The 24946-nt window shown below is 25.3% G+C and overlaps 4 protein-coding genes and 1 long non-coding RNA gene across 5 annotated transcripts; 1 reads left to right on the forward strand and 4 right to left on the reverse strand.

Annotated features, from left to right (window-relative positions):
• Positions 1 to 305: 305 nt before the first annotated feature.
• On the reverse strand, positions 306 to 3198 carry LOC122849570 (SET and MYND domain-containing protein 4-like). Its single transcript, XM_044148326.1, has 5 exons — positions 2922 to 3198; positions 1425 to 2713; positions 1205 to 1363; positions 982 to 1131; positions 306 to 904 (listed from the first exon to the last, which is right to left on the reverse strand). The coding sequence occupies exons 2-5, from the start codon at positions 2709 to 2711 to the stop codon at positions 659 to 661; spliced, it is 1842 nt and encodes a 613-aa protein (XP_044004261.1). The 5' UTR covers positions 2712 to 2713; positions 2922 to 3198; the 3' UTR covers positions 306 to 658.
• A 7660-nt stretch (positions 3199 to 10858) lies between these two features.
• On the reverse strand, positions 10859 to 12596 carry LOC122850614 (multidrug resistance-associated protein 1-like). The gene is made up of 3 exons (XM_044149747.1): positions 12568 to 12596; positions 12295 to 12436; positions 10859 to 12167 (listed from the first exon to the last, which is right to left on the reverse strand). The coding sequence occupies exons 1-3, from the start codon at positions 12594 to 12596 to the stop codon at positions 10914 to 10916; spliced, it is 1425 nt and encodes a 474-aa protein (XP_044005682.1). The 3' UTR covers positions 10859 to 10913.
• A 2430-nt stretch (positions 12597 to 15026) lies between these two features.
• LOC122849672 lies at positions 15027 to 15440 on the reverse strand. The gene is made up of 2 exons (XR_006373588.1): positions 15265 to 15440; positions 15027 to 15103 (listed from the first exon to the last, which is right to left on the reverse strand). It is a non-coding gene; the product is annotated as an uncharacterized LOC122849672 (long non-coding RNA).
• A 4044-nt stretch (positions 15441 to 19484) lies between these two features.
• On the reverse strand, positions 19485 to 21091 carry LOC122850615 (SET and MYND domain-containing protein 4-like). The gene is made up of 2 exons (XM_044149748.1): positions 19978 to 21091; positions 19485 to 19495 (listed from the first exon to the last, which is right to left on the reverse strand). Exons 1-2 carry the CDS (start codon positions 21089 to 21091, stop codon positions 19485 to 19487), a joined length of 1125 nt encoding a protein of 374 aa, XP_044005683.1.
• Positions 21092 to 21709: 618 nt separating this feature from the next.
• On the forward strand, positions 21710 to 24944 carry LOC122849556 (protein SERAC1). The gene is made up of 8 exons (XM_044148298.1): positions 21710 to 22010; positions 22109 to 22236; positions 22335 to 22532; positions 22605 to 22843; positions 22906 to 23633; positions 23705 to 23869; positions 24117 to 24397; positions 24479 to 24944. The coding sequence occupies exons 1-8, from the start codon at positions 21940 to 21942 to the stop codon at positions 24811 to 24813; spliced, it is 2145 nt and encodes a 714-aa protein (XP_044004233.1). The 5' UTR covers positions 21710 to 21939; the 3' UTR covers positions 24814 to 24944.
• Positions 24945 to 24946: the final 2 nt, after the last annotated feature.

A 24946-nucleotide genomic window follows, 5' to 3' on the forward strand; every position in this document is an offset into this window, starting at 1 on the left:
AATAACAATAGGACGAAAAAAAAAAAACACGATGTTGCTTCTTGTCATTATTACGACGACGCACAACACAAATAAAAAAAAAAAAACAAACAACCAAGGACTGTGGAGTGGCAGGGAGGGGTTTATTATCCCACTCCGTTATTATTCCATATCCCCACTCTAATTCTTGGTGCAAATGAGTTAATCTTTCTAACAGTAAACAAACTAAAAATTCAAAATCCATGAATACACCTTGGAATAACAAATTTTACATTTATAATTGTTAAAAATATTGAATTATAATTGAATTTTCAATTAATGTTACATTTTGTTTATAATATAATATTTTATTGAACGAATCATTTTTGAATAAATTCCACAATAAATATTATTTTATTTTTTGTTGACAATTATTATTTTTTTAGTAAATTGAGTTGAATCTAATTGAAACCAGTTACAAATGAATAATTCAACTACAAAGAAAAATTTTATGAATAATTAACTTAATAATGATACCAAAAATCCAATGAGCTGTTAAATTTATACAAGCAATAAATTTAAAAAAAAATATAAGTGATGGTTATTTTAAATTTTTTTTTTATCTTGTTGATTATATTAAAAATGAAGCATATTGTTGAGAGAAAATATATAAATAGCTGCTTTTTCCCTTGAAGAATAATTACTCAAAAACATCATGAACAGTATGTAGTCGTTTGTACAACGCTTTGATTACTATACTCAATATTGATACTTCTTGACAAGGAACAGTGATGTATTGATGATTCTTATCATTCAAGCTATTCAAAGTATCTTTTATTGTCAATAGTTCTTTAGTATCTCCGTGACAAATACGATCTTGCCACTCTCCTACTGTTAATGTCATATAATTCAATTCTTTCTTTATACTTGCTGGCAACACCATACTCTATTGACACCAAAAAAAAAAAACAAGAATAGTATTAAATATTACTTGAATTTTTACAAATTAATAAAAATAAATACCCGGTAAGATGGAAGATAATCTACAATTGGCCAATTTTCAATACATGCTGTACATTTACATGGTACAGGATCATCAGTAATGAGTTTAAATGCCACACTCCGTTGAGCTTTTGAGATTGAACTATATTGTCCAAACATACTAACAAGTATCTGAAATTAGTTAACATAATTATTGATTAATAATCAGTTATATTAAAAAATATTTCAAGTCGTTAATACGTACCGGTTCTCCTTGCTTGATTGGTTTACTGGCATAATATCCAACGTTTGAGCCCAAGTAAATCCAATCGATATTTGGATCACAGCTTTTCTTAAATATCTTACAAATTGGCATTATTACATTTGTTGCAGCAAGAGAACTACCAGGTTTTGTATCTACAAACTGAATTTATTTAACATATAATAATCATTATAAATAATACATTAATTTAGTGAATACATACCCCTTGATGATTGCGATAACCCATCATCAAATATCGTAATATTAATTCTCCCAAAATCAATGTTTCTTTATTTTTCATTGTCATATTTTGACCAAATATATTTGTTTTTTGACTAAAAATTTCAACAATCCATACAGCAAGTAATGTTAATTGGAATTTAAATTCATTTGATGCATTTAAAAGATAATCAAAACGATGAAAATTATCAATACTATTAACATCAAGAATACCATTGGTAATGATAAAATCTTTATTTTTATCCAAGTCAATATTGTCAATTATTTTTTTTAATTCTTTTAAATCACCTGCTGAGTTTAGTGTCTTTGAAATTATTTTTATTGCCATTAATTTTTTGTAATCTTTATCGTCAAATTTTAAAAGTGATCCTAATACTAAACATTCAATATTATGATAACTATTCCATGCTTTCTTTTTACACACGTCTGAACAATATATGATGTTTGGACAATTATCACATGGTACACCAGTCCAAGTTTGACGACAACAATGCCAACAATTAGTAAAACGTAATTCATCAGCAGGAGCTGCTGCAAATGGCTCAGAAATGTAAATAAATTCACCAGATTTGATATCTCTTGTTGCAACAACATGTTGATTATCTCCATTTGTTTGTTTTAATTCAATTGCATCAGATCCACCAACTATTATTGCATTGTCATTTTTTATTTCTGGTAAATATCTAATAATTTCACGTGGTTCTTCAAGTTCATTAATCATCTTTGGATACTCTTTGTTGATGTCGTATGTTGGGTTATATTTTTTCAAGTCAGGAAGCCATTGCATTGCACTGGCCATTGAAATATCTGATTCAATATGTGAGCTTGGTTTCAATGCTTTGAAACACAATGATTGACGTATAAATAATTTTGTTTTCAATTTATCTGGATAGCCTGTCTTTAATGCACGTTCAATGTCAAGAAGACAATCTTCATAGAGTCTTGCTTTGAATAATACAGCTGAACGATTTGCATAAGCCAATGACAATTCACTGGATCCAACTGGTGCAAAAGCAATACTCTTGGTGTATTCTTCAATTGATTTACGTAAATAATTTTTATTTTTTGCAGTAGTATATTCTTTGTTACCAATTTCCCTCCAGATCATTGACTGACCAACTGTTTTATTATTAATTTTATCACGATTTATGTCAATATGTGGAGCTGTTAATTCCCATACTACTTCAAATTGATCTTTCAATGTTGTTTTTTCTGAAAATTGTCGTTTGGCAGATATCATAATATCACGAGAAAAGCTATCAGGATACATATCTGCAAAAAAACATTTTTATATAATTTTATTTTATTTGTGAATAATAATTTATAAAAATATTACTATTATTATTATAGCTTAAACATTTTTGTTGTATTGTACAAAAATAAAGTTATATTTTTGATTGTTATTATGTCGATATTATTTAAACAATTGTAAATTAATTATAAAAAAAAATTTTGATAATAAACATGAATGAAAACTTACTTAATCTTTGATGATTTTCAATTAAACAGTATGACAATTTCCAATCAAATCAAATATAAAATAGCAACACAATTTTATTTATATTCAGTTTTATAAATTTTTAATGAATTAGCTGTTTTGAAATGATTTCAATAATCTGTTTTATTATTATTAATATTGTTCAACTGTTTTAAATGAATTAAACTGAAATCAAAAATGCGTGATAACAATAAAATGACCGAAAAAAAAAAAAGACGCTGTTGCTTCTTGTAATTTTATGACGACCCACAGCGCAAATGAAAAAAAAAAAACAAAAAACAAACGACCATAAGAACTGTGGAGGGGCAGTGAGTGGTTTTTTTTTTTTTTATTTCTCTGTTCCTCTCTGTCATTCTCCCGTATCCCCACTCTAATTCTCCACCGATGATGGTGCAAATGAGCTAATTTTTCTCATAGTAAAAAAACTAAAAATTTAAAATCCATGATGCACCCTGGAATAAAAAATTTTACATGTTTAATTGTTGAAAATATTGAACTTTATTTGACCTTGATTATAGCATTAATTTTTAAATAAAAATTACCGTTATTTGAGAATATAATGTCAATAGTTATTAATCGTTATATATTTAAACAATTAATAAATAATTTAAAAGAAAAAAAAAAAACAATTCGAATGAAAACTTACTTGATTTAGATGTAAAATTTAACTGTTAAAAGTGTAGACTGGTTTTAATATTTTTTTTTTTTACTAAACAGTATGTTAATTGCACTGAAAATATAAATAAAATTAGCAATTTCAACTTGATAAATTTGTTTGCAATAAATTTACCAATGTAATCAACAATAAAATTATTTAATCATTATTATTTTTAATAACAATATAAGACAAAATTATATAATGATTATTTTTTATTTAAATTTTTAATATATATTACATTTTGTTTATAATATAATATTTTGATGAACAAATTATTTTTAAATGAATTCAACAATAAATATTATTTTATTTATTGTTGACTTATTATTTCAGTTTTAAATTAAATTAAATCAAATTGAAAAACAATTACAAATGAATAATTCAACGCCAATAACAAAAAGTTTATATAACTTATAAATAATCAACTAAATATAATAATTAATACCAAAAATCCAATGAGCTGTTAAATTTATACAAGCGATAAATTTTAGAACATTTAAATGAAAACTCTTGATAATTAATTAAATTTTAAACATATGAAAGTCGTTGATTTTTTTATGATGATTTGAATGTTTTAAATTTAAACCATGAAATGTATACCCAAGAAAAAAATATAAGTGATGATAATTTAATTTTTTCATTTATCTTGTTGATTGTAAACAGAATCAATCATATTGTTGAAAGAAAATATATAAAGCTGTATTTTCCGTTGAGGGATAATTACTCAACAATATTATAAACTGTACGTAGTCGACAATACAACGCTTTGATTATTAAATTCAAAATTGATACTTCCTGACAAGGAACGGTGATGTATTGATGATATTTATCATTCATACTATTCAAAGTATCCTTCATTGTTAATAATTCTCGAGTATCTCCGTGATGGATGCGTTTTCGACACTTTTCTACCTCTCGTGTCATATAATTTAATTCTTTCTTTATACTCGCAGGCAACACCATACTCTATTGACATAAAAACAATAAATAAATAGTTTAAAATATTACTTGAATTTTTTAAAATTAATAAAAATAAATACCCCGTAAGATGGAAGATAATCTACGATTGGCCAATTTTCAATACATGCTGTACATCTACATGGTACAGGATCATCAGTAGTAAGTTTTAATGCTAAATGTCGTGCATCTTTTGACACCATATGATATTGTCCATAAGTATTTATAAGTATCTAAAAATAGTTCACGTAATTATTAAATATCCTTAAAAAATAAAAAAAATACCAGTTAATACGTACCAGTTCTCCTTGCTTGATTGGTTTGCAGGCATAAAATCTAACGTGTGAACCCAAGTAAATCCAATCAATATTTGAATCACAGCTTTTTTTAAATATCTTACGAATTGGCATTAAGACATTTATTGCAGAGAGATCACTACTAGTCTTTGTATCTGAAAACTGATAAAAATTGTTTAACATATAATAATCATTATAAATAATAAATTAATTTTATAAATACATACAAATTGACCATTGCAAAAGGCCATCATCGAATATCGTGATATCAGTTCTCCCAAAATCAATGTTTCTTTGTTTCTAATTGAATTTTCCATTGTCATTTTTTGACCAAATATATTTGTTTTTTGACAAAAAATTGCAACAATCCATACAGAATGTAATGTTAATTGGAATTTCTGATCATTTGGCTTTAAAAAATAATCAAGTCGATGAAAATTATCGATACTATTAACATCAAGAATACCTTTGGTAATGATAAATTCTTTATTTTTATCCGAGTCAATATTGTCAATTATTTTTTTTAATTCTTTTAAATCACCTACTGAGTTTAGTGCCTTTAGAATCACTTTTACTGCCATTAATCTTCTTGAATCTATATGGTCACATTTTAAAAGTGTTCCTAATACTAAACATTCAATATTATGATAACTATTCCATGCTTTTTTATTACATTTCTCCGAGCAATATATGATGTTTGGACAATTATCACATGGTACACCAACCCAGGTATGACGAGCACAATGCCAACAATAAGTAAAACGTACTTCATTACTAACAGTAGCTACAAATGGCTCAGAAATGTAAATAAATTCACCAGATTTGATGTCTCTTGTTGCAACAATGTGTTGATTATTTTCATCAGTTTGTTTCAATTCAATTGCATCAGATGCACCAACTATTATTGCATTATCATTTTTTATTTCTGGTGAATATCTAATAATTTCACGTGGTTCTTTGAGTTCATTGATCATCTTTGGATACTCTTTGTTGATGTTGTATTTTGGATTATATTTGGTCAAGTCAGGAAGCCATTGCATTGCACTGGCCATTGAAATATTTGATTCAATATGTGAGCTTGGTTTCAACGCTTTAAAACACAATGATTGACGTAAAAATAATTTTGTTTTTAATTTATCTGGATAGCCTGCTTTTAATGAACGTTCAATGTCAAGAAGACAATCTTCATAGAGTCTTGCTTTGAATAATACAGCTGAACGATTTGCATAAGCCAATGACAATTCTTTGGATCCAACTGGTGCAAAAGCAATACTCTTGGTGTATGCTTCAATTGATTTGCTCAAATAATCTTTATTTTTTGCAGAAGTATATTCTTTATTACCAATTTCCCTCCAGATCATTGACTGACCAACTGTTTTATTAATTTTATCACGATTTATGTCAGTATATGGAGCTGCTATATCCCATACTGCTTCAAATTGATCTTTCAATGTTGTGTTTTGTGAAAATTTTTGAGAAGCAGCTATCGCAGTATCATGAGGAAAACTATTGGGATTATACATATCGATATGCAAATCTGCAAAAAAAAAATTGTACATAACTTTATATTATCTTTAATTTTATAAACAAATAATAATAATTTATAAAAATAAAATAATTATCATGGCTTAAACATTTTTGTTGTATTGTTCAAAATAAATTTTGATTTTTGATTGTTATTATGACAATAATATTTGAACAACTGATAATTGAGTAAGAGAAAAAAAAAATTTTAATAATAAACATGAATGAAAACTTACTTAATCTTTGATGATATTCAATTAAACAATATGACAATTTTCACTAAAATCAAATATAAAACTGCAACACAATTTTATTTATTCAATTTTATAAATATTTGATGAATTAATTGTTTTCAAATGAGTGCAATAATCTGTTTTATTATTATTAATATCGTTCAACTGTTTTAAATGAATTAAACTAAAATCAAAAACACATGATAACAATCAATTGACCAAAAAAAAATAACATGCTGTTGCTTCTGGTAATTTTATGACGACCCACAACACAAATAAATAACATAAACAAACGACCAAAAACTGCAGAGTGACAGGGAGGGGTTTATTATCCCCTCCGTTATTCTTCCATATCCCCACTCTAATTCTCCACCGATGGTGCAAATCTTTCTCATAGTAAAAAAACTAATAATTTAAAATCCATGATGCACCCTGGAATAACAAATTTTAATTCAAACTATATTTGACCTCGGTTATAGCATTAATTTTTAAATTAAAATAACGGTTATTTGAGAATTTGATGTCAATAGTTATTATTAATTAATAACTTATTAATTATTATTTATTATATATTTAAACAATTAATAATAAATTTAAAAGAAAAAAAAAAGCGTAAAAAAAATAAACGATTTGAATGAAAACTTACTTGATTTAGATGTGAAATTTAACTGTTAAAAGTATAGACTGATTTTAACATCTTTTTTTTTTTTTACTAAACAGTATGTTAATTGCACTAAAAATGAACGAAATCAGCAATTTCGACTTGATAAAGTTGTTGCAATAAATATAAATGTAATACCTATGTCATGAACAATAAAATTATTCAAGCATTATTATTTTTAATAACAATATAAGACAAAAATTTTATAATGATTATTTTTTATTTGAATTTTCAATTAATATTACATTTTGTTTATAATATAATATATTGATGAACAAATCATTTTTAAATGAATTTAACAATAAATATTATTCTATTTATTGTTGACTTATTATTTGATTGTTAAATTTAATTGAATCAAATTGAAAAACAATCACAAATGAATAATTCAACGCCAAAGAAAAATTTTATATAACTTATAAATAATCAACTAAATATAATAATACCAAAAATCTAATGAGCTTTTAAATTTATACAAGCGATAAACTTTAGAACATTCAAATAAAAACTCTTGATAATTAATTAAATTTTAGGCAATTTAAATGTAGACATATGAAAGTTGTTGATTTTTTTATGATGATTTAAATTTTCTAAATTTAAACCATAAAATATAACTGATGATAATTTAAATTTTTTATTTATCTTGTTGATTGTAAACAGAACCAATCATATTGTTGAGAGAAAATATATAAAGCTGTATTTTCCTTTGAGGGATGATTACTCAACAATATCATAAACTGTACGTAGTCGACCATGCAACGCTTGGACTAGTATATTCAATATTGATACTCCTTTACAGGGAACAGTGATATATTGATGGAACTTATCATTCATGCTATTCAAAGTATCCTTCATTGTCAACAATTCTCGAGTATCTCCGTAATAGACGCATTGTTGCAACTCTTCTACCTTTATCGTGATATATTCCAATTCTTTCTTTATACTTGCAGGCAACACCATACTCTATTTCCACCAAAAAAATAAATAAATAGTATTAAATATTACTTGAATTTACAACAATTAATAAAAATAAATACCTGGTAAGATGGAAGATAATCTAGGATTGGCCAATTTTCAATACATGCTATACATTTACATGGTACAGGATCATCAGTAGTAAGTTTTAATGCTGAATGTCGTTCAGCTTTTGGCACCATATCATATTGTCCATGAGTATTCATAAGTATCTAAAAATAGTCAACATAATTATTAAATATCTTTTAAAAAATATCAAGACGTTAATACGTACCAGTTCTCCTTGCTTGATTGGTTTGCTGGCATAAAATCCAAAGTTTGAACCCAAGTGAATCAAATCAATATTTGAATCACAGCTTTTTTTAAATAACTTACAAATTGGCATTATGACATTTATTGCAGCACAATTACTATCAAATGGTATATCTGCAAACTAATAAAAATTATTTAACATATAATAATCATTCTAAATAATAAATTATTGTTATAAATACATACCCATTGACTATGGCAATGGGCCATCATCGAATATCGTAATATTAATTCTCCCAAAATCAATGTTTCTTCATTCTTAATCAAATTTTTCATTGTCATTTTTTGACCTAATATATTTGTTTTTTGACAAAAAACATTAACAATCCATACAGCAAGTAATGTTACTTCGAATTTATGATCATTTAGCTTTAAAAAATAATCAAGTCGATGAAAATTATTAATACTATTAACATCAAGAATACCATTGGTAATGATAAATTCTTTATTTTTATCCAAGTCAATATTATCAACTATTTTTTTTATTTCTTTCAAATCACCTACTGAGCTTAGTGTTTTCAAAATCATTTTTACTACTGTGAATTTTCCTGTATTTACTTTGTCAAATTTTAAAAGTGATCCTAATACTAAACATTCAATATTATGATAACTATTCCATGCTTTATTTTTACATAAATCAGAACAATATATGATAGCTGAACAATTATCACATGGTATACCAGCCCAAGTTTGGCGACAACAATGCCAACAATTTGTAAAACGTAATTCATCAGCAGGAGATGCTGCAAATGGCTCAGAAATGTAAATAAATTCACCAGTCTTGATGTCTCTTGTTGCAACAATATGTTGATTATTTTCATCAGTTTTTTTCAATTCAATTGCATCAGATGCACCAACTATTATTGCATTATCATTTTTTATTTCTGGTAAATATCTAATAATTTCACGTGGTTCTTTAAGTTCCTTGATCATCTTTGGATACTCTTTGTTGATATCGTATGTTGGATTATATTTTTTCAAGTCAGGAAGCCATTGCATTGCACTGGCCATTGACATACCTGATTCAATATCTGAACTTGGTTTCAATGCTTTGAAACACAATGATTGACGTAAAAATAATTTTGTTTTTAATTTATCTGGATAGCCTGCCTTCAATGAACGTTCAATGTCAACAAGACAATCTTCATAGAGTCTTGCTTTGAATAATACAGCTGAACGATTTGCATAAGCCAATGACAATTCACTGGATCCAACTGGTGCAAATGCAATACTCTTGGTGTATGCTTCAATTGATTTGCGTAAATAATCTTTATTTTTTGCAGAAGTATATTCTTTGTTACCAATTTCCCTCCAGATCATTGATTGACCAACTGTTTTATTAGTTTTATCATGATTTATGTTAAAATATGAAGCTGTCAATTCCCATACTACCTCAAATTTATCTTTCAATGTTGTTTTTTGTGAAAATTGTCGTTTGGCAGTTTTCATATTATCCGCAGGCAAACCATTGAAATACATGACTGAAAAATAAAATTTTCATAAATAACTTTATATTCTTTTATTTTATGAATAAATAACCATATTAATTTATAAAAATATATTATTATTATTATAGTTTAAACATTTTATTTCTAATTGTACAAAATAAAGTTATATATTTTTCATTGTTATTATGTTGATGTTGACAATGTTAAACAATTGATAATTGAGTAAAAGAAAAAAGAAATTTTAATAATAAACATGAATGAAAACTTACTTAATCTTTGATGATATTCAATTAAACAATATGACAATTTTCAATAAAATCAAATATAAAACTGCAACACAATTTTATTCATTCAGTTTTATAAATATTTGTTGAATTAATTGTTTTTAAATGATTGCAATAATCTGTTTTATTATTATTAATATCGTTTAATATAACTGTTTTAAATGAATTAAACTGAAATCAAAAATACATGATAACAATGAATTGACAAAAAAAAAAACATTCTGCTCCTTGTAATTTTATGACGACCCACAACACAAATAAATAAATAAACAAACGACCTAAAACTTCGGAGTGGCAGGGAGGGGTTTATTATTCCTCTCCGTTTTTCTTCCATATCCCCACTCTTATTCTCCACCGATGATGGTGCAAATAAGCTAAATTTTTCTCATAGTAAAACAAACGTTTTAGATTAAGATAATATATACTTTTAATTATTTATTAAAATGTTTTTTGATTTTATTACATGTTAATACTTGTTATTATTTTAAAAATTAAATTGTATCAAATTGAAAAACAGTTACAAATGAATAATTCCACACCAAAAAAAAACTTATAAATTCAATTTTTAAATAATATTACATTTTGTTCATAATATATTAGTATAATTATTATTATAAATTAATATTTCAACCAACTAGACCATCATTTTTTGCCATACTGTAAAAAACACTTGTCTGATTTTTCATCAATTTATCAGGACAATCAAATTCAACAATTGATCCTTTATCCAGTACCATAACTCTGTCTGAATCAATGATAGTGTTGAGTCTGTGTGCAATTGTAATAATAGTACAATCGCTAAATTCATTTTTAATTGTTTGCTGTATAAGATCATCAGTTTCAAAATCAACACCTGCAGTTGCCTCATCCAAAATTAATATTTTTGTTTTTCTCAATAATGCACGTGCAAGACAAATTAATTGACGTTGTCCAGTACTCAAATTATCACCACCCTCGCTAATCTCATGATGTAATTTATCTGGTAAGTTAGTAACAAATGATTTTAAATGTGATCTTTCTAATGCTGTCCAAATGGCTTCATCTTCATGTATATCAAATGGATCTAAATTCATTCTTAAACTACCACCAAATAAAACTGGATCTTGTGGAATGATTGTAAGTTTTGATCGTAATTTTGAAAGACTCAATTTTGATATATCAATTCCATCAATTAAAATTTTACCACTAGCAGCTTCAATGATTCTAAATAGAGCCAATGTTAATGAAGATTTACCACTTCCAGTACGACCAATAATACCAATTTTTTCATTTCCATTAATGACAAATGATAATTCTTTTAAAACAAGATCAAGGCCATCTCTATATCGTAAACTTAAATTACAAAATTCAATGTAACCATTTGAGGGCCAGCTATCATCTACAATTGTTGTTTGATTTTTTTTTAATGTTTCTTCTTGTGGTATATCACTGTATTCTTTTATTCTTTCAACAGCTACAATGTTAGATTCAATTGATGATGTTACTTGAATAAGCATACTAAGATTTTGCGTTATAACAAAAGCATAAGTCAAGGACAAACCCATTGTACCTGGACTTATATTTTCACGATTAATAACAGCAAATAATGCTGCAAAAAATACTAATATATTACCCATTATTCCTAATCTAACTGTCAACCATGTATTTGACATAACATATGGATAATAACAAATACTATTAATGTCAATAAGATTATTTGTTTTTTCAATAAAACTATCTTCCATATTATATGCTCTTATTGTATTTACACCATTAATTGTTTCACTAAAATGTGAATAAATTGGTGATCTTGTTATTGATTCTAAACGTGTTAATTGTCTTGATGTTGAAATATAAAAACAAAGTATTAAATAATAAATAATAAATACTGGAATTATGACAATTAAAAAAGTTATTGTATTATAACTTATAACTGAAATTGAAGAAATCACCTGTAATATAATATAAAAAAATTATTATATCAATTTAAAATAAAATATAAATAATAATTAATAATAATTAAATTACCATAAATGTTAAATGTAGCCAGAGGCCAATATATACTGGAAGGACATTATCAACAATATCAGTATCTTTAACAAGACGATTTAATATACGTCCAAGTGGAGTTGTATCAAAAAATGATACTGGTGTTTTTAATATATTATTTAAAAGTTCTTGAAATAGATTTTTTGATGCTCTTATTGTTGAAATAAATAATATTATTGTTATTAAATTTGGAATTTGAGTTGCTAGTAAACACTAGTATGTACAAATAGTTAATAGCTGCACGTGGCTCACCGGTACAGCTTAACCACGCCAGAAGGCATTATTTATCAACAATAGAGTACCAAGACCACTTGTTCAACCATATTTTCCTAATAACCTCTGGCCACTTTTGATCATTTTTATAAACAATATTTCATTAATTATCAGCAACAAAAATTGTCCAATTTTGAATATTCATTGATAATTTTAATTTTATGCATTAATATTTATGTGAAAAATTATTATTTTTATTATTGTTAACTTTATTTTTACCATTTATTTATTGTTAGAAAATTGATTAATTTCCTTTTGTCACAACAACAGACCTATTCTCAAAATTTAATTTAATTTTACAATGTATTGGTGCTGTATAAAAAAATAAAAATAATAAATAAATTATTATTTTTTTTATTTAGATGTGAAAAATTTTTATGTTTTATTGTGATTATTTTTTTCCCTTTTTCAAATTAGTTTTTATATAATACGAGATGATTTTGAATAATAGGATTACATATTATCAATAAATATATCAATTCATATATATCATGATTAATTATTTAGACATTTTATTTTATAATGGAAAAAACAAACATAACTTTTTTTTTTTATTATTAATTTATGTAATTTTTAAATATATAAAGTTTCAAAAGGTTCAAAAAAATTATGAACATCAATCGTCCGATTCACCCATCATCTATAAAAAAAATATAATATATTGTCAGTTGTTAAAAAAAAAAAAAAAAAAAAAAAGAGGTTGATGAATGTAGGTGTATATAGTTTATATATGTATAACTTACTATTTTCAAGACGTTGTACCAAAATATTGAGGAAAATGAGACAACCCCTCCAGCTAATCCAATCCAGATGGTACTTTCTACCCAGTCTGGTATTTCAATTGGACGATGGTTCAATCGAGCTGCATTTTTAACTCGTAGATATTCAATATATGAATCTGATCTTACGAGTACTTTTGGAATCGGTTTTCCAAAATTTTTAAAACCAACTAAAACAATTAATCAATTATCAAGTATTATTCTGAAAAATTTTAAAATTAACTTGAAATAGTATATTATTATATAACTAGTACGTGAAGTTGGTGATTCGTGCACGATTTTGAAGGTGTCAATACGAATCACCAGGAGTCGAAAACGACCTGGTGACGAGTATGACACCTTCAAAGTCGTGGAGGATCACCTTCTTCACGTACGAGTTATATACAATATTTTTTGACACGAGGTTTGTAATATGGACGCCATTTTGCGCCAATATAGTGCGTAAGGAGATACTTTTACGCACGATTTCTCGTTAAAAAATCGTGCGTATAAGTATTTTTTTACGCACTATAATTGGTGCGTAATGGCGTCGTTTACAAACAGAGTGTCAAAAAATATATTATTAAACTTACACTGGGCAATTTTAAGTAATGGCTGACGCAATAGGTTCAACATATTGACTTGAATACTCAACTCTCGATGACTCTCAAAAAGAAAATGAACCAACAATGAACGCTTTAGCCCTTTGCAAAGCAGACTATGTAAATATCTACAATAGCGAGTGCTAATATAAGCGGACAAATGGCCATTTTTTAGTAGAGTGGTTATACCCACTCTATTTTTAGTGATCAAAGCGCCAACCAATGCGCCAGATTTAAATTTATTCATATTATAGTAAAAACATGTTTTTCTCCGTATATATACATTCAAATATATTCTTAATATAATTATAAAATACAATACAAGTAAATTTTTAATACGCCTGATCAACTTTACTCTTTAAAATAATTCTTCTTAAATCTAAAAATATGATTGTCATGTTTGCAAATGCAAAGATGTTGGCACAATGCAAGAATATTTCACGGTCAACTTGAAAATATATATTTTAAAAAATTTATACTCTTATATTTTGTTTTTTATACATGTAAATAAAATTAAACTGAAGCAAAATTAATACAAAAAAAATAAGCTCTTTTTTATACATATATCTTTATAAATGATTACTCATTAATCATTTAAAAAAAACATAAAAAAAAATTACTATAGCACAAGGAATTTATAATGAGTCATTATAAATTCCTTGTGCTATAGTAATTTTTTTTTATGTTTTTTTTTTGTGCATATGATAGTACCATATTATGTACACATCATATTATTTAATTTTATTTAAATGTATATGCAATAGTCCAAGCAATTCTTATTATAATTTTTAATAATTCAATAAAATTTATACTTAAATTAAATATCAATGAGTTACTAACAAATATTTCTTACTCGTTTTTTTTTTTTTTTTTCTTGTTCTCTAAACATAGACAGGGTGTTCTTTAAATAGCAATCAACCATTTGTACTAACAATAAACGTTGTAACACCAAAAAATTCTTTTTCATTTTATATACATATTGTTAATTTTTCATAATGATAATTAATTTTAAAAAATGATACTTATAATGATATTTTAATTACTGAACACGTCGACAATAGTAACCATGAGTGTTTTGCATTTTTCACAAAGATGTTGAGGATGAATTTTACTTTGGTCTCATACATCCAGGCCATCTGGCTTTTCAAGTGGTCTCTGAATATTTAAAAAAAATAAATAAAAATATCAAACTTTTTTTGATTTATATTTATAATTATGATGATTTTAATTGTTGAAAATTATTGTTAAACAATGGAATTAGAGAAGTTATATAAATGTAATTTTATTATAAAAAATAAAAAAAAAAAAAAACTTACGTAACGCAGGGAGGAGTTGAACGAATGTAACGAGGATGTTGATAACGATGTTGATGGTCCTAGACTAACCTGTTTGTGAGGGTAAACATTTATGTGACACTTAATACATTCTTGACCCATATTTGCCCAACTATTTCCTGACATCCATTTACGTTTACATTTTGAACAATTGTATTCACCAAAACGGCGTTTTTTTCCTTGATATGGTGTTAGGCCTTCACCTTTAGGTCTTGTCTGTTGAAAAATAAAACAAATTTATTAAAAAACAGAAAGAAAATATCTACATAAATTACTTTGTAAAACTATTATTATTATTGTTTTAAAAAAGAACAATAAATAAATATTAATTACGGAGGCTAGGAGCCGAAAGGCTCAGCCGCAGTATTGGATTTATCCCCCAAAAAAAAAAAACGTTCATAACTTCTAAACTAATTGTCGTAAAGACTTCGGATTTGGCTCAAAAGAAGCGGCTCTGGAAATTCTATCGCCCCTAATAAAAAAAAACATTATCTATTCGGCCATTTTTTTTTTTTCCCAAAAAACGAAAAAAAAAAAAATTGTGCTTTTTTTTTTTTTTTTTGCACGAAAAATACTATTCGTACGATAAAAATTCATTTGAAAAAGTTATAGAATTTTGAAAAACGATTATTTTAAGCCTAATATGAAACCTCTGCGACTACTCTATTTTGAGTTATAGCTTGTGCCGTTTTCATTTTTTAGGCAAACGATAACTCATGATGAAATGGTGTTAGAGACTTCATATTAGGCTTAAAACATGCGTATTCGAAAATTCTATCGCCTCCCCGAAAAAATTTTGATCTATGAATCATATTTTTCATAAAAATTAAAAAAAAAACCGTTTTTTTTTTTTTTTTCAAATTTAGTTTTTTAAAAAAAAAAAAAAAGTGACTGAACAGATAATGCTCTTTCTCATGAAGGGCGATGGAGTTTCAGAAGACGCGTTGTTTGAGCCTAATACGAAGTCTCTACTACAATTTTATCAAAAGTTATTGCATTCCTAGTTTTCGAGTAATTTCTGAAAAACGCTCTAACTTTCGACAAAATCGTCCTAGATACTTTGTATAAGACTTAAAAAGCATGTGTGGTAAAATCCTACAACTTTTAGTCGAAACTTTTTTCAAAAAAAATTATAGTTTTCATAAAATAGTAAAAAATAGAATTTTTGAAATATTTTTGTCTCTTTTGTTTCAAAAATAGAAAAAAATTGACTATTGGAATCAGGATAAACTCCTTAAGGGGCGATAGAGTTTTAAAAACCACGTTTTTTGAGCTTAATATGAAGTCATTCCGTTGATTCTAACAGAAGTTATAGCTTGCCTTAACTTGAACGAAAAAAAAAAAAAAAAAAATCGATTTTCAGAAAAATAAAAAAAAAGTACTATTATTGTATTGTTACTTTTAAAAACCATTTAAGAGATAAAATTTAACACGGCCCTAGCCGGAGTATTGAAAATTTTTAATTTTCAACGGTAACGCGAGCCACACGCCCCAACAAACGTTACCAGATCTTTTTTGTAATTGAAAATTAAATTTATTTATAGTTTATTTGATGAAAATAAGTCAAATGATTTTTATGAAGAAATAATTTAATAGTTTAAAAAAAAAAATGTGTTTGAATGTTTGATAAATTTTTAAAGAAACTGATAAACGAGACAATGTTTGTTGTTTCAATTAACGTTCAATTGGCATGAGTTTAAACGAGTTGATGATTTTTATCAGCGTGCGCACATTCCGAGACACGCAAATTATTTCTGTCAGTTTGATATTACTACTGCTGTAAAATGAATAATAAAAAAACAAATTATATACATAAAAGCTTGTATTATTTTTATTTTTTTATAAAATGAAACAATTTTTTATTAAATTGATTAATTAAATTATTTTAAAAAATAATTATCGTTATTTTATTCATTTCTTTTCATTCTTATCAACATAATAAGCCAATGACAATTCACTGGATCCAACTGGTGCAAATGCAATACTCTTGGTGTATGCTTCAATTGATTTAATTTTATCACGATTTATGTCAATATGTGGAGCTGTTAATTCCCATACTACTTCAATGTTGTTTTTTGTGAAAATTGTCGTTTGGCAATTATCATAATATCACGAGAAAAACTATTAGGATACATATCTGCAAAAAAACATTTTTATATAATTTTATATTATTTTATTTAATTTATAAATATAGTAATAATTTATAAAAATATTATTATTATTATATCTTAAACATTTTTGTTGTATTGTACAAAATAAAGTTATATTTTTGATTGTTATTATGTCGATATTATTTAAGCAATTGATAATTAATTAAAAGAAAAAAAAAATTAAATAATATAAACATAAATGAAAACTTACTTAATCTTTGATGACATTCAATTAAACAGTATGACAATTTCCAATAAAATCAAATATAAAATAGCAACACAATCTATTTATATTCAGTTTTATAAATTTTCAATGAATTAATTGTTCTAAAATGATTGCAATAATCTGTTTTATTATTATTATTATTGTTCAACTGTATTAAATGAATTAAACTTTAATCAAAAATGAATGATAACAATAAAATGACCAAAAAAAAGACGCTTTTGGTTCTCGTAATTTTATGACGACCCACAACGCAAATAAAAAAAAAACAAAAAAACAAACAACCAAGGACTGTGGAGTGGCAGGGAGGGATTTATTATTCCCATTGGACCAATAACGAATTTAAATATATGTTTACTAACATGTGAATCAACAGCAGACAATGAATCATCAAAATAATAAATACCACTGTTATTATAAACAGCACGAGCAAGTGATACACGTTGTTTTTGTCCACCAGATATTCAAATTAGTGACATCTAATAAATGTGAAATTAAATCATTAAAAAAGTGTAGACTGATTTCATAATTTTTGGTTTTTACTAAATTTTTTTTTTTTAAATTTAATAAAATAAAATTTTTTTACTAAATGTTAATTGCACTAAGAATGAATAAAATGAGCAATTTCGACTTGATAAAATTGTTGCAATAAATATAAATACCAATGTAATCGACAATAAAAACATTCAAGCATTATTATTGTTAACAACAATATAAGACAAAGTTATACTTTAAGTTATACAAAGTTATGTTATACAAAGTTATACAAAGTTATATAATGATTATTTTTTATTTAAATTTTCAAATAATATTACATTTTGTTAATAATATAATATTTTATTAAACAAATCATTTTTGAATGGAGTAAAAGAATATTTATTGTTGACTAATTATTTTATTTTAAATTGAATTAAATCAAAGATAAAACAATTACAAATGAATAACCCAACGCCAAACGAAAACTTTATGAATTATCAACTAAATATAATACCAAAAAGCTAAGGAGCTGTTAAATTTATTCAAGCGATAAATTTTGGGAACATTTAAATAGAAAAATTTCGATAATTGATTAAATTTTGAAAAATTTGAATGTGAACATATGAAAGTTGATAATTTTTTGATGATGATTTAAATGATTTAAACTTGAACCATAAATTGTATGTATAAAAAAAAAATATAACTATAGTATAATTAGTATAATGATAATTTAAATTTTAATATTTTAAATATTAAATATTATAAATATATCTGGTATTATTATAATGATACCAGATAATTTAAATTTTTTATTTATCTTATTGATTGTAATCAGAATCAATCATATTTTTAAGAGAAATTTATAAAGCCGTACTTTTTCGTTGAGGAATAATTACTCAAAAACATCATGAACTGCATGTAGTCGACAATACAACATTTTGGTTACAATATTCAATATTGATACTTCCTGACATGGAACAGTAATATATTGATAAAACTTATCATTCATGCTATTCAAAGTATCCTTCATTGTCAATAGTTCTCTAATATCTCCTTGACAAATGCGTTCTTGCCACTCTCCTACTGTTAGCGTCATATAATCTAATTCTTTCTTTATACTTGCTGGCAACGTCATACTCTATTTCCACCAAAAAAATAAATAGGTAGTTATAAATAATACTAAAAATTTTAACAATTTAACAAAAATAAATACCTGGTAAGATGGAAGATAGTCTAGGATTGGCCAATTTTCAATACATGCTGTACATTTACATGGTACAGAATCATCAGTAGTAAGTTCTAATGCTGAATGTCGTTCAGCTTTTGACGTTGAACTATATCGTCCAATAATATTAAAAAGTATCTAAAATTAGTCAACATAATTATTGATTAATAATTAGTTATATTAGAAAATATTTCAAGTCGTTCATACGTACCAGTTCTCCTTGCTTGATTGGTTTGCTGGCATAAAATCCAACGTTTGAACCCAAGTGAATCCAATCGGTATTGGGATCACAGCTTTGTTGAAATATCTTAGAAATTGGCATTATAACATTCAATGAAGCAAAAACACTACCAAGTTTTGTGTCTACAAACTGATAAAATTTATTTAATAAATAAACATCATCAATACTAAATTAATTTAGTAAATACATACCCCTTGAGGATTGCGATAAATCATCATCAAATATCGTAATATTAATTCTCCCAAAATCAATGTTTCTTTGTTTTTAATTGAATTTTCCATTGTCATTTTTTGACCTAATATATTTGTTTTTTGACAAAGAATATTAACAATCCATACAGCAAGTAGTGTCAATTGGAATTTACAATGATTTGACGTACTTGAAAGATAATCAAGTCGATGAAAATTTTCAATACTATTAACATCAAGAATACTATTGGTAATGATAAATTCTTTATTTTTATCCGAGTCAATTTCGACAATTATTTTTTTTAATTCTTTTAAATCACCTACTGAGTTTAGTGTTTTTAAAATCATTTTTACTGCCATTAATTTTTGTGTATGTATATGCTCACATTTTAAAAGTGATCCTAATACTAAACATTCAATGTTATGATAACTATTCCATGCCTTTTTTTTACATGTGTCAGAGCAATATATGATGTTTGGACAATTATCACATGGTACAGCAGCCAAAGTTTGACTACAACAATGCCAACAATTAGTAAAACGTAATTTATTAGCAGGAGTTGCTGCAAATGGCTCAGAAATGTAAATAAATTCACCAGATTTGATGTCTCTTGTTGCAACAATGTGTTGATTATTATTTTCATTAGTTTTTTTCAATTCAATCGCATCAGATCCACCAACTATTATTGCATTATCATTTTTTATTTCTGGTGAATATCTAATAATTTCACGTGGTTCTTTGAGTTCATTGATCATCTTTGGATACTCTTTGGTGATGTCGTATGTTGGATTATATTTTTTCAAGTCAGGAAGCCATTGCATTGCACTGGCCATTGAAATATCTGATTCAATATGTGAGCTTGGTTTCAATGCTTTGAAACACAATGATTGACGTAAAAATAATTTTGTTTTTAATTTATTTGGATAGCCTATTTTCAATGCACGTTCAATATCAACAAGACAATCTTGGTAGAGTCTTGCTTTGAATAATACAGCTGAACGATTCGCATAAGCCAATGACAGTTCACTGGATCCAACTGGTGCAAAAGCAATACTTTTGGTGTATGCTTCAATTGATTTACGTAAATAATCTTTATTTTTTGCAGTAGTATATTCTTTATTGCCAATTTCCCTCCAGATCATTGACTGACCAACTGTTTTATTATTAATTTTATCACGATTTATGTCAATATATGGAGCTGCTATATCCCATACCGCTTCAAATTTATCTTTAAATGTTGTTTTTTGTGAAAATTTTTGATGGGCAGTTATCCCAGTATCATGAGAAAAACTATTAGAATACATACCTGCAAAAAAAAAAAATTTTTACATAACTTTATATTCTTTTACTTTATAAATAAATAATAATAATTTATGAAAATAAAATTATTATCATGGCTTAAACATTTATTGTTGTATTGTTCAAAATGAAGTTTTATTTTTGATTGTTATTATGACAATATAATATTTATACAACTGATAATTGAGTAAAAGAAAAAAAAAATTTTTAATTATAAACACGAATGAAAACTTACTTAATCTTTGATAAATTAAACGACAATTATGATGACAATTATATTCATTCAGTTATATAAATATTTCATGAATTAATTATTTTAAAATAGTTTCAATATTCTGTGTTATTATTTTCTTTTATTGTTTTATATTAATTAACCTGAATTCAAAGAATGCATGTGAACAAAAAAATGACAAAAAAAAAAAAAAAACACGGTGTTGCTTATTGTAAATATTATGGATATTATCCGCAACCCACAAAAAAGAAAAATAAATAAATAAACGGTCAGCAACTGCCATGGAGAGGGGTATATTCAGGTATATCAAACTTGACATGAAATTTTACCAACTGTAAGTAAGGAAGAAAAACAACAGAGGAGTAAATAACATGTGGTGGTGGTGGTGGTAGAATGTCAAAAATAATTAATTATGTACCTATATTTATTATTTATTCAGCTCCATAATATTCATAATATTTACATCAACAAAATAATAAATAAAGTTAACAAACAAACATTACAATCACATATTAAAATTAAAACGAATAATAAAATAACAATAAAAAAAAAGGTATATTATTATAAAAGTGTTGTTAATAAATAAACATAAATAATTATGTGAAATTTTGATTATTAAAAATGAATTTATGGTATAACAATAAATATTTTCTATACATTAAATCAATATCAACAGTGGTTTTACTAAGTGGGTAAGTTAAACAAATGAGTGAAAAAACAAAACAACAATTAATTTTTTATTAATAAAATCAAATAATAATAATTATGCTTTTTTCATGTTTAAAAATAGAAGCTGTTGGTTAATTTATCAAGCTCGTGAAACAAGCCAAATACTCAGGTCAATATTATCAACAAATGTACTTGATTTAGAAAAAACACAAGCACAATATATTTATCTTGATGATCCAAGGTTCAAAGGTAACGAAAAACAACAACAACAATACTAAGAAATTTATATAAAAATATCTCTGATTGATTGAGCAATAATTGTACAATAAATATAATTTTTTTTATAGATATATTAACTAGTCAAGATGATTTACAATCATCAGCTACAAAAAAATATCATGAATCATTTACAACGATAATAATTGAATGGTGGAAATCAATTAATCATAATTTATCATATCGTCTTTTACATTTGGCTAAAACTGGCCAGATAAATGAAAGATTAAAGGCAGTTGATGCCCTAGGATCACTTAAACATTTAAAAGGTAACAGACAATAATATCAACAATTAAATTTAATCATAATAATTGTATAAATTTATTTTTTTTCGATTTTAGATTGGCATTATTGTCATCTTGCTCAAATGATGGATGCTAAAACAGCAATAGCATTATCAAGAATATCAAATTCAAATTTAAAATTTTTTTTAAAACCACCAAAAAATATAATTACAAAAAATTTTAATGATACTGTTGATGATATTTATCAATTATTATTAAAATTAGATCAATTATCAAATGGCAATCATCGTTGTTTAACAAAATTTATAAATGAAAAATTTCAAGACTATCAACGAGTAAGTTTATTTATAAAAAAAATAAAAAGAAAGCTTCTAAAATTTAGTTTTTTATTTAACAGGATAATTTAGTTTTTGATCATGATTTACCAGGTATTGGATTATCAACAACTTCATCATCATATTGGGATAAAAATTTATTGAAAAATTGTATAAAAGCAATATATCATCACACGTCAATTGAAAATTTTAATAAAGATATATTACTGGCACATGGTTTATCAATACTAGTTGATGTTAAAAATATATTTTCTAATGACATTGAAGTGTTGATACTTGTTGCTAAAATAATATCAAATTTATCATTACACTTGGATTGTATTGATGAATTGTTTGTTGCTGGTTGGATTGGAATACTTGCTGAATGGTCAAGAAATGAAGATGTCAGATTAGCAGCACCATCAGCACGTGCACTTGCTAATCTTGATACTGATACAAATGAAAATAATATATATTCAAGAAGAATATATTTACTACATCCAATGTATCGTGATAAATGTAAAAAAAAAATTGATATTTGTTTTATTCATGGTTTACTTGGTGGTGTATTTGTAACATGGAGACAACGTGATAATAAAAATAAATTAAATTTAAATATTTTAACAGAAATTTTAGATACAAATATATTAAATCAAGTTATTGGTGATAATTATCATGAATTTATTAAAGATTTATCACATGATTATCAAATTAGAGAATGGAATAAACTTGGTAATGATTTTGAATTTGTACTTGATGATTGTCCAGTGTCATTTAATAGTGAAGCATGTGGTACTTTCACTTGTTCCGGGTAAAATATTATTACTTGTTAAATATAATTTTATAGGATATATATTTATTTATTTAAATTTTCATTTACAGTGATGATTATTGGAGTGAAAAATTAAAACAAGATCATTCAAAAAGAACTGAATGTTGGCCAAAAGACTGGTTACCCAAGGACTTACCTGGTATACGTGTCCTTGGTATTAATTATGATACAAGCTTGACACTTTGGACCTTGTCATGTCCAATCGAACGTATGAAGTATGTTTTATTTATTTATTTCAAAATATTTTTATAAATATTCTGTAACGAATTTTTTATAATTAATTTTTATTTACATGATTGACTAAATATTATAGATACAAAAATAATTATAAATTTAATTAGTAACAATTTGTCTATTAGAAATTATAATTTAAAAACGAAACAGGCAACAATTAGTTGCTGAATTTTTTGTTGCAGTTAATAATTTTGGTTAATTATTTGTTTGTTTTTTTTTCTTTCGAAGGAATACAATGGATGGAAGAAGTGAAGAATTTATAAATAAATTAATTCTTGCTGGAGTTGGAAAAAGACCAATTGTATGGATTTGTCATTCAATGGGTGGTTTAATTGTTAAAAAAATGCTTGTTGAAGAATGGAATAATGGTGATAAAAATAAAATATGTAAAAATACAAAAAGTATTATATTTTATAGTACACCACATCGTGGTTCTCATGTTGCTGCATTAAAACAACTAACTGAAATACTTGTATGGCCTTCAATTGAAGTTCAAGAACTCAGACAAGGTAAAGTATTATAGTCACGCCTTAATTATTTTTTCCTGTTTCAACTTTCACTTGAAATAATATTTTATTTTAATTTTTTAGAATCACCAAAGTTACTTAAACTTCATGATGAATTTTTGAATATGTTGAAACATAATAAAATTGATATTATTAGTTTTGGTGAAACAATACCAACACCAATGACAGCATTAAAATTTTCATTACAATTTGTAACAAGTAAATCAGCTGATCCTGGTATTGGTGAATTTTATGAAATTCCACAAAATCATTTAACAATATGTAAACCAGCAAGTAGATCATCATTTTTATATAAAAAAGTCATTGATGTTATACAAAAACATACATATAAAAATAATGAATTAACTGATAAATCAAATGACAATAATTTACTTACTTGGTTATTTAGAATATTCTAAAATAAATTATTCAAATTTAATTTGATTTTTTAAAAATAAACTTTACAAATTTTCATACAAATTTAATTGAAACAAATAATTAATAAGTAGCTCATTGTAAATATTAAAAATAAAATTATATTTATAAATAATT

Source organism: Aphidius gifuensis, linkage group LG2 (assembly GCF_014905175.1).
Source record: "Aphidius gifuensis isolate YNYX2018 linkage group LG2, ASM1490517v1, whole genome shotgun sequence".
Classification (NCBI taxonomy): Eukaryota; Metazoa; Arthropoda; class Insecta; order Hymenoptera; family Braconidae; genus Aphidius; species Aphidius gifuensis.

Coding starts and splice junctions, on each gene's coding strand:
- LOC122849570 (XM_044148326.1), bottom strand. CDS start 2,711: ATGTATCCTGATAGCTTTTCTCGTGATATTATGATATCTGCCAAACGA. Junction 1,132..1,204: donor CAATCAAGCAAGGAGAACCG/GTACGTATTAAC, acceptor AACTAATTTCAG/ATACTTGTTAGTATGTTTGG. Junction 905..981: donor ATTATCTTCCATCTTACCGG/GTATTTATTTTT, acceptor TGGTGTCAATAG/AGTATGGTGTTGCCAGCAAG.
- LOC122850614 (XM_044149747.1), bottom strand. CDS start 12,596: ATGCCTTCTGGCGTGGTTAAGCTGTACCG. Junction 12,437..12,567: donor GGCGTGGTTAAGCTGTACCG/GTGAGCCACGTG, acceptor TCAAGAACTTTT/AAATAATATATTAAAAACAC. Junction 12,168..12,294: donor GGCTACATTTAACATTTATG/GTAATTTAATTA, acceptor ACTTTTTTAATT/GTCATAATTCCAGTATTTAT.
- LOC122850615 (XM_044149748.1), bottom strand. CDS start 21,091: ATGTATTCTAATAGTTTTTCTCATGATACTGGGATAACTGCCCATCAA.
- LOC122849556 (XM_044148298.1), top strand. CDS start 21,940: ATGAATTTATGGTATAACAATAAATATTTTCTATACATTAAATCAATA. Junction 22,844..22,905: donor AATTTCAAGACTATCAACGA/GTAAGTTTATTT, acceptor TTTATTTAACAG/GATAATTTAGTTTTTGATCA. Junction 24,398..24,478: donor AGTTCAAGAACTCAGACAAG/GTAAAGTATTAT, acceptor TTAATTTTTTAG/AATCACCAAAGTTACTTAAA.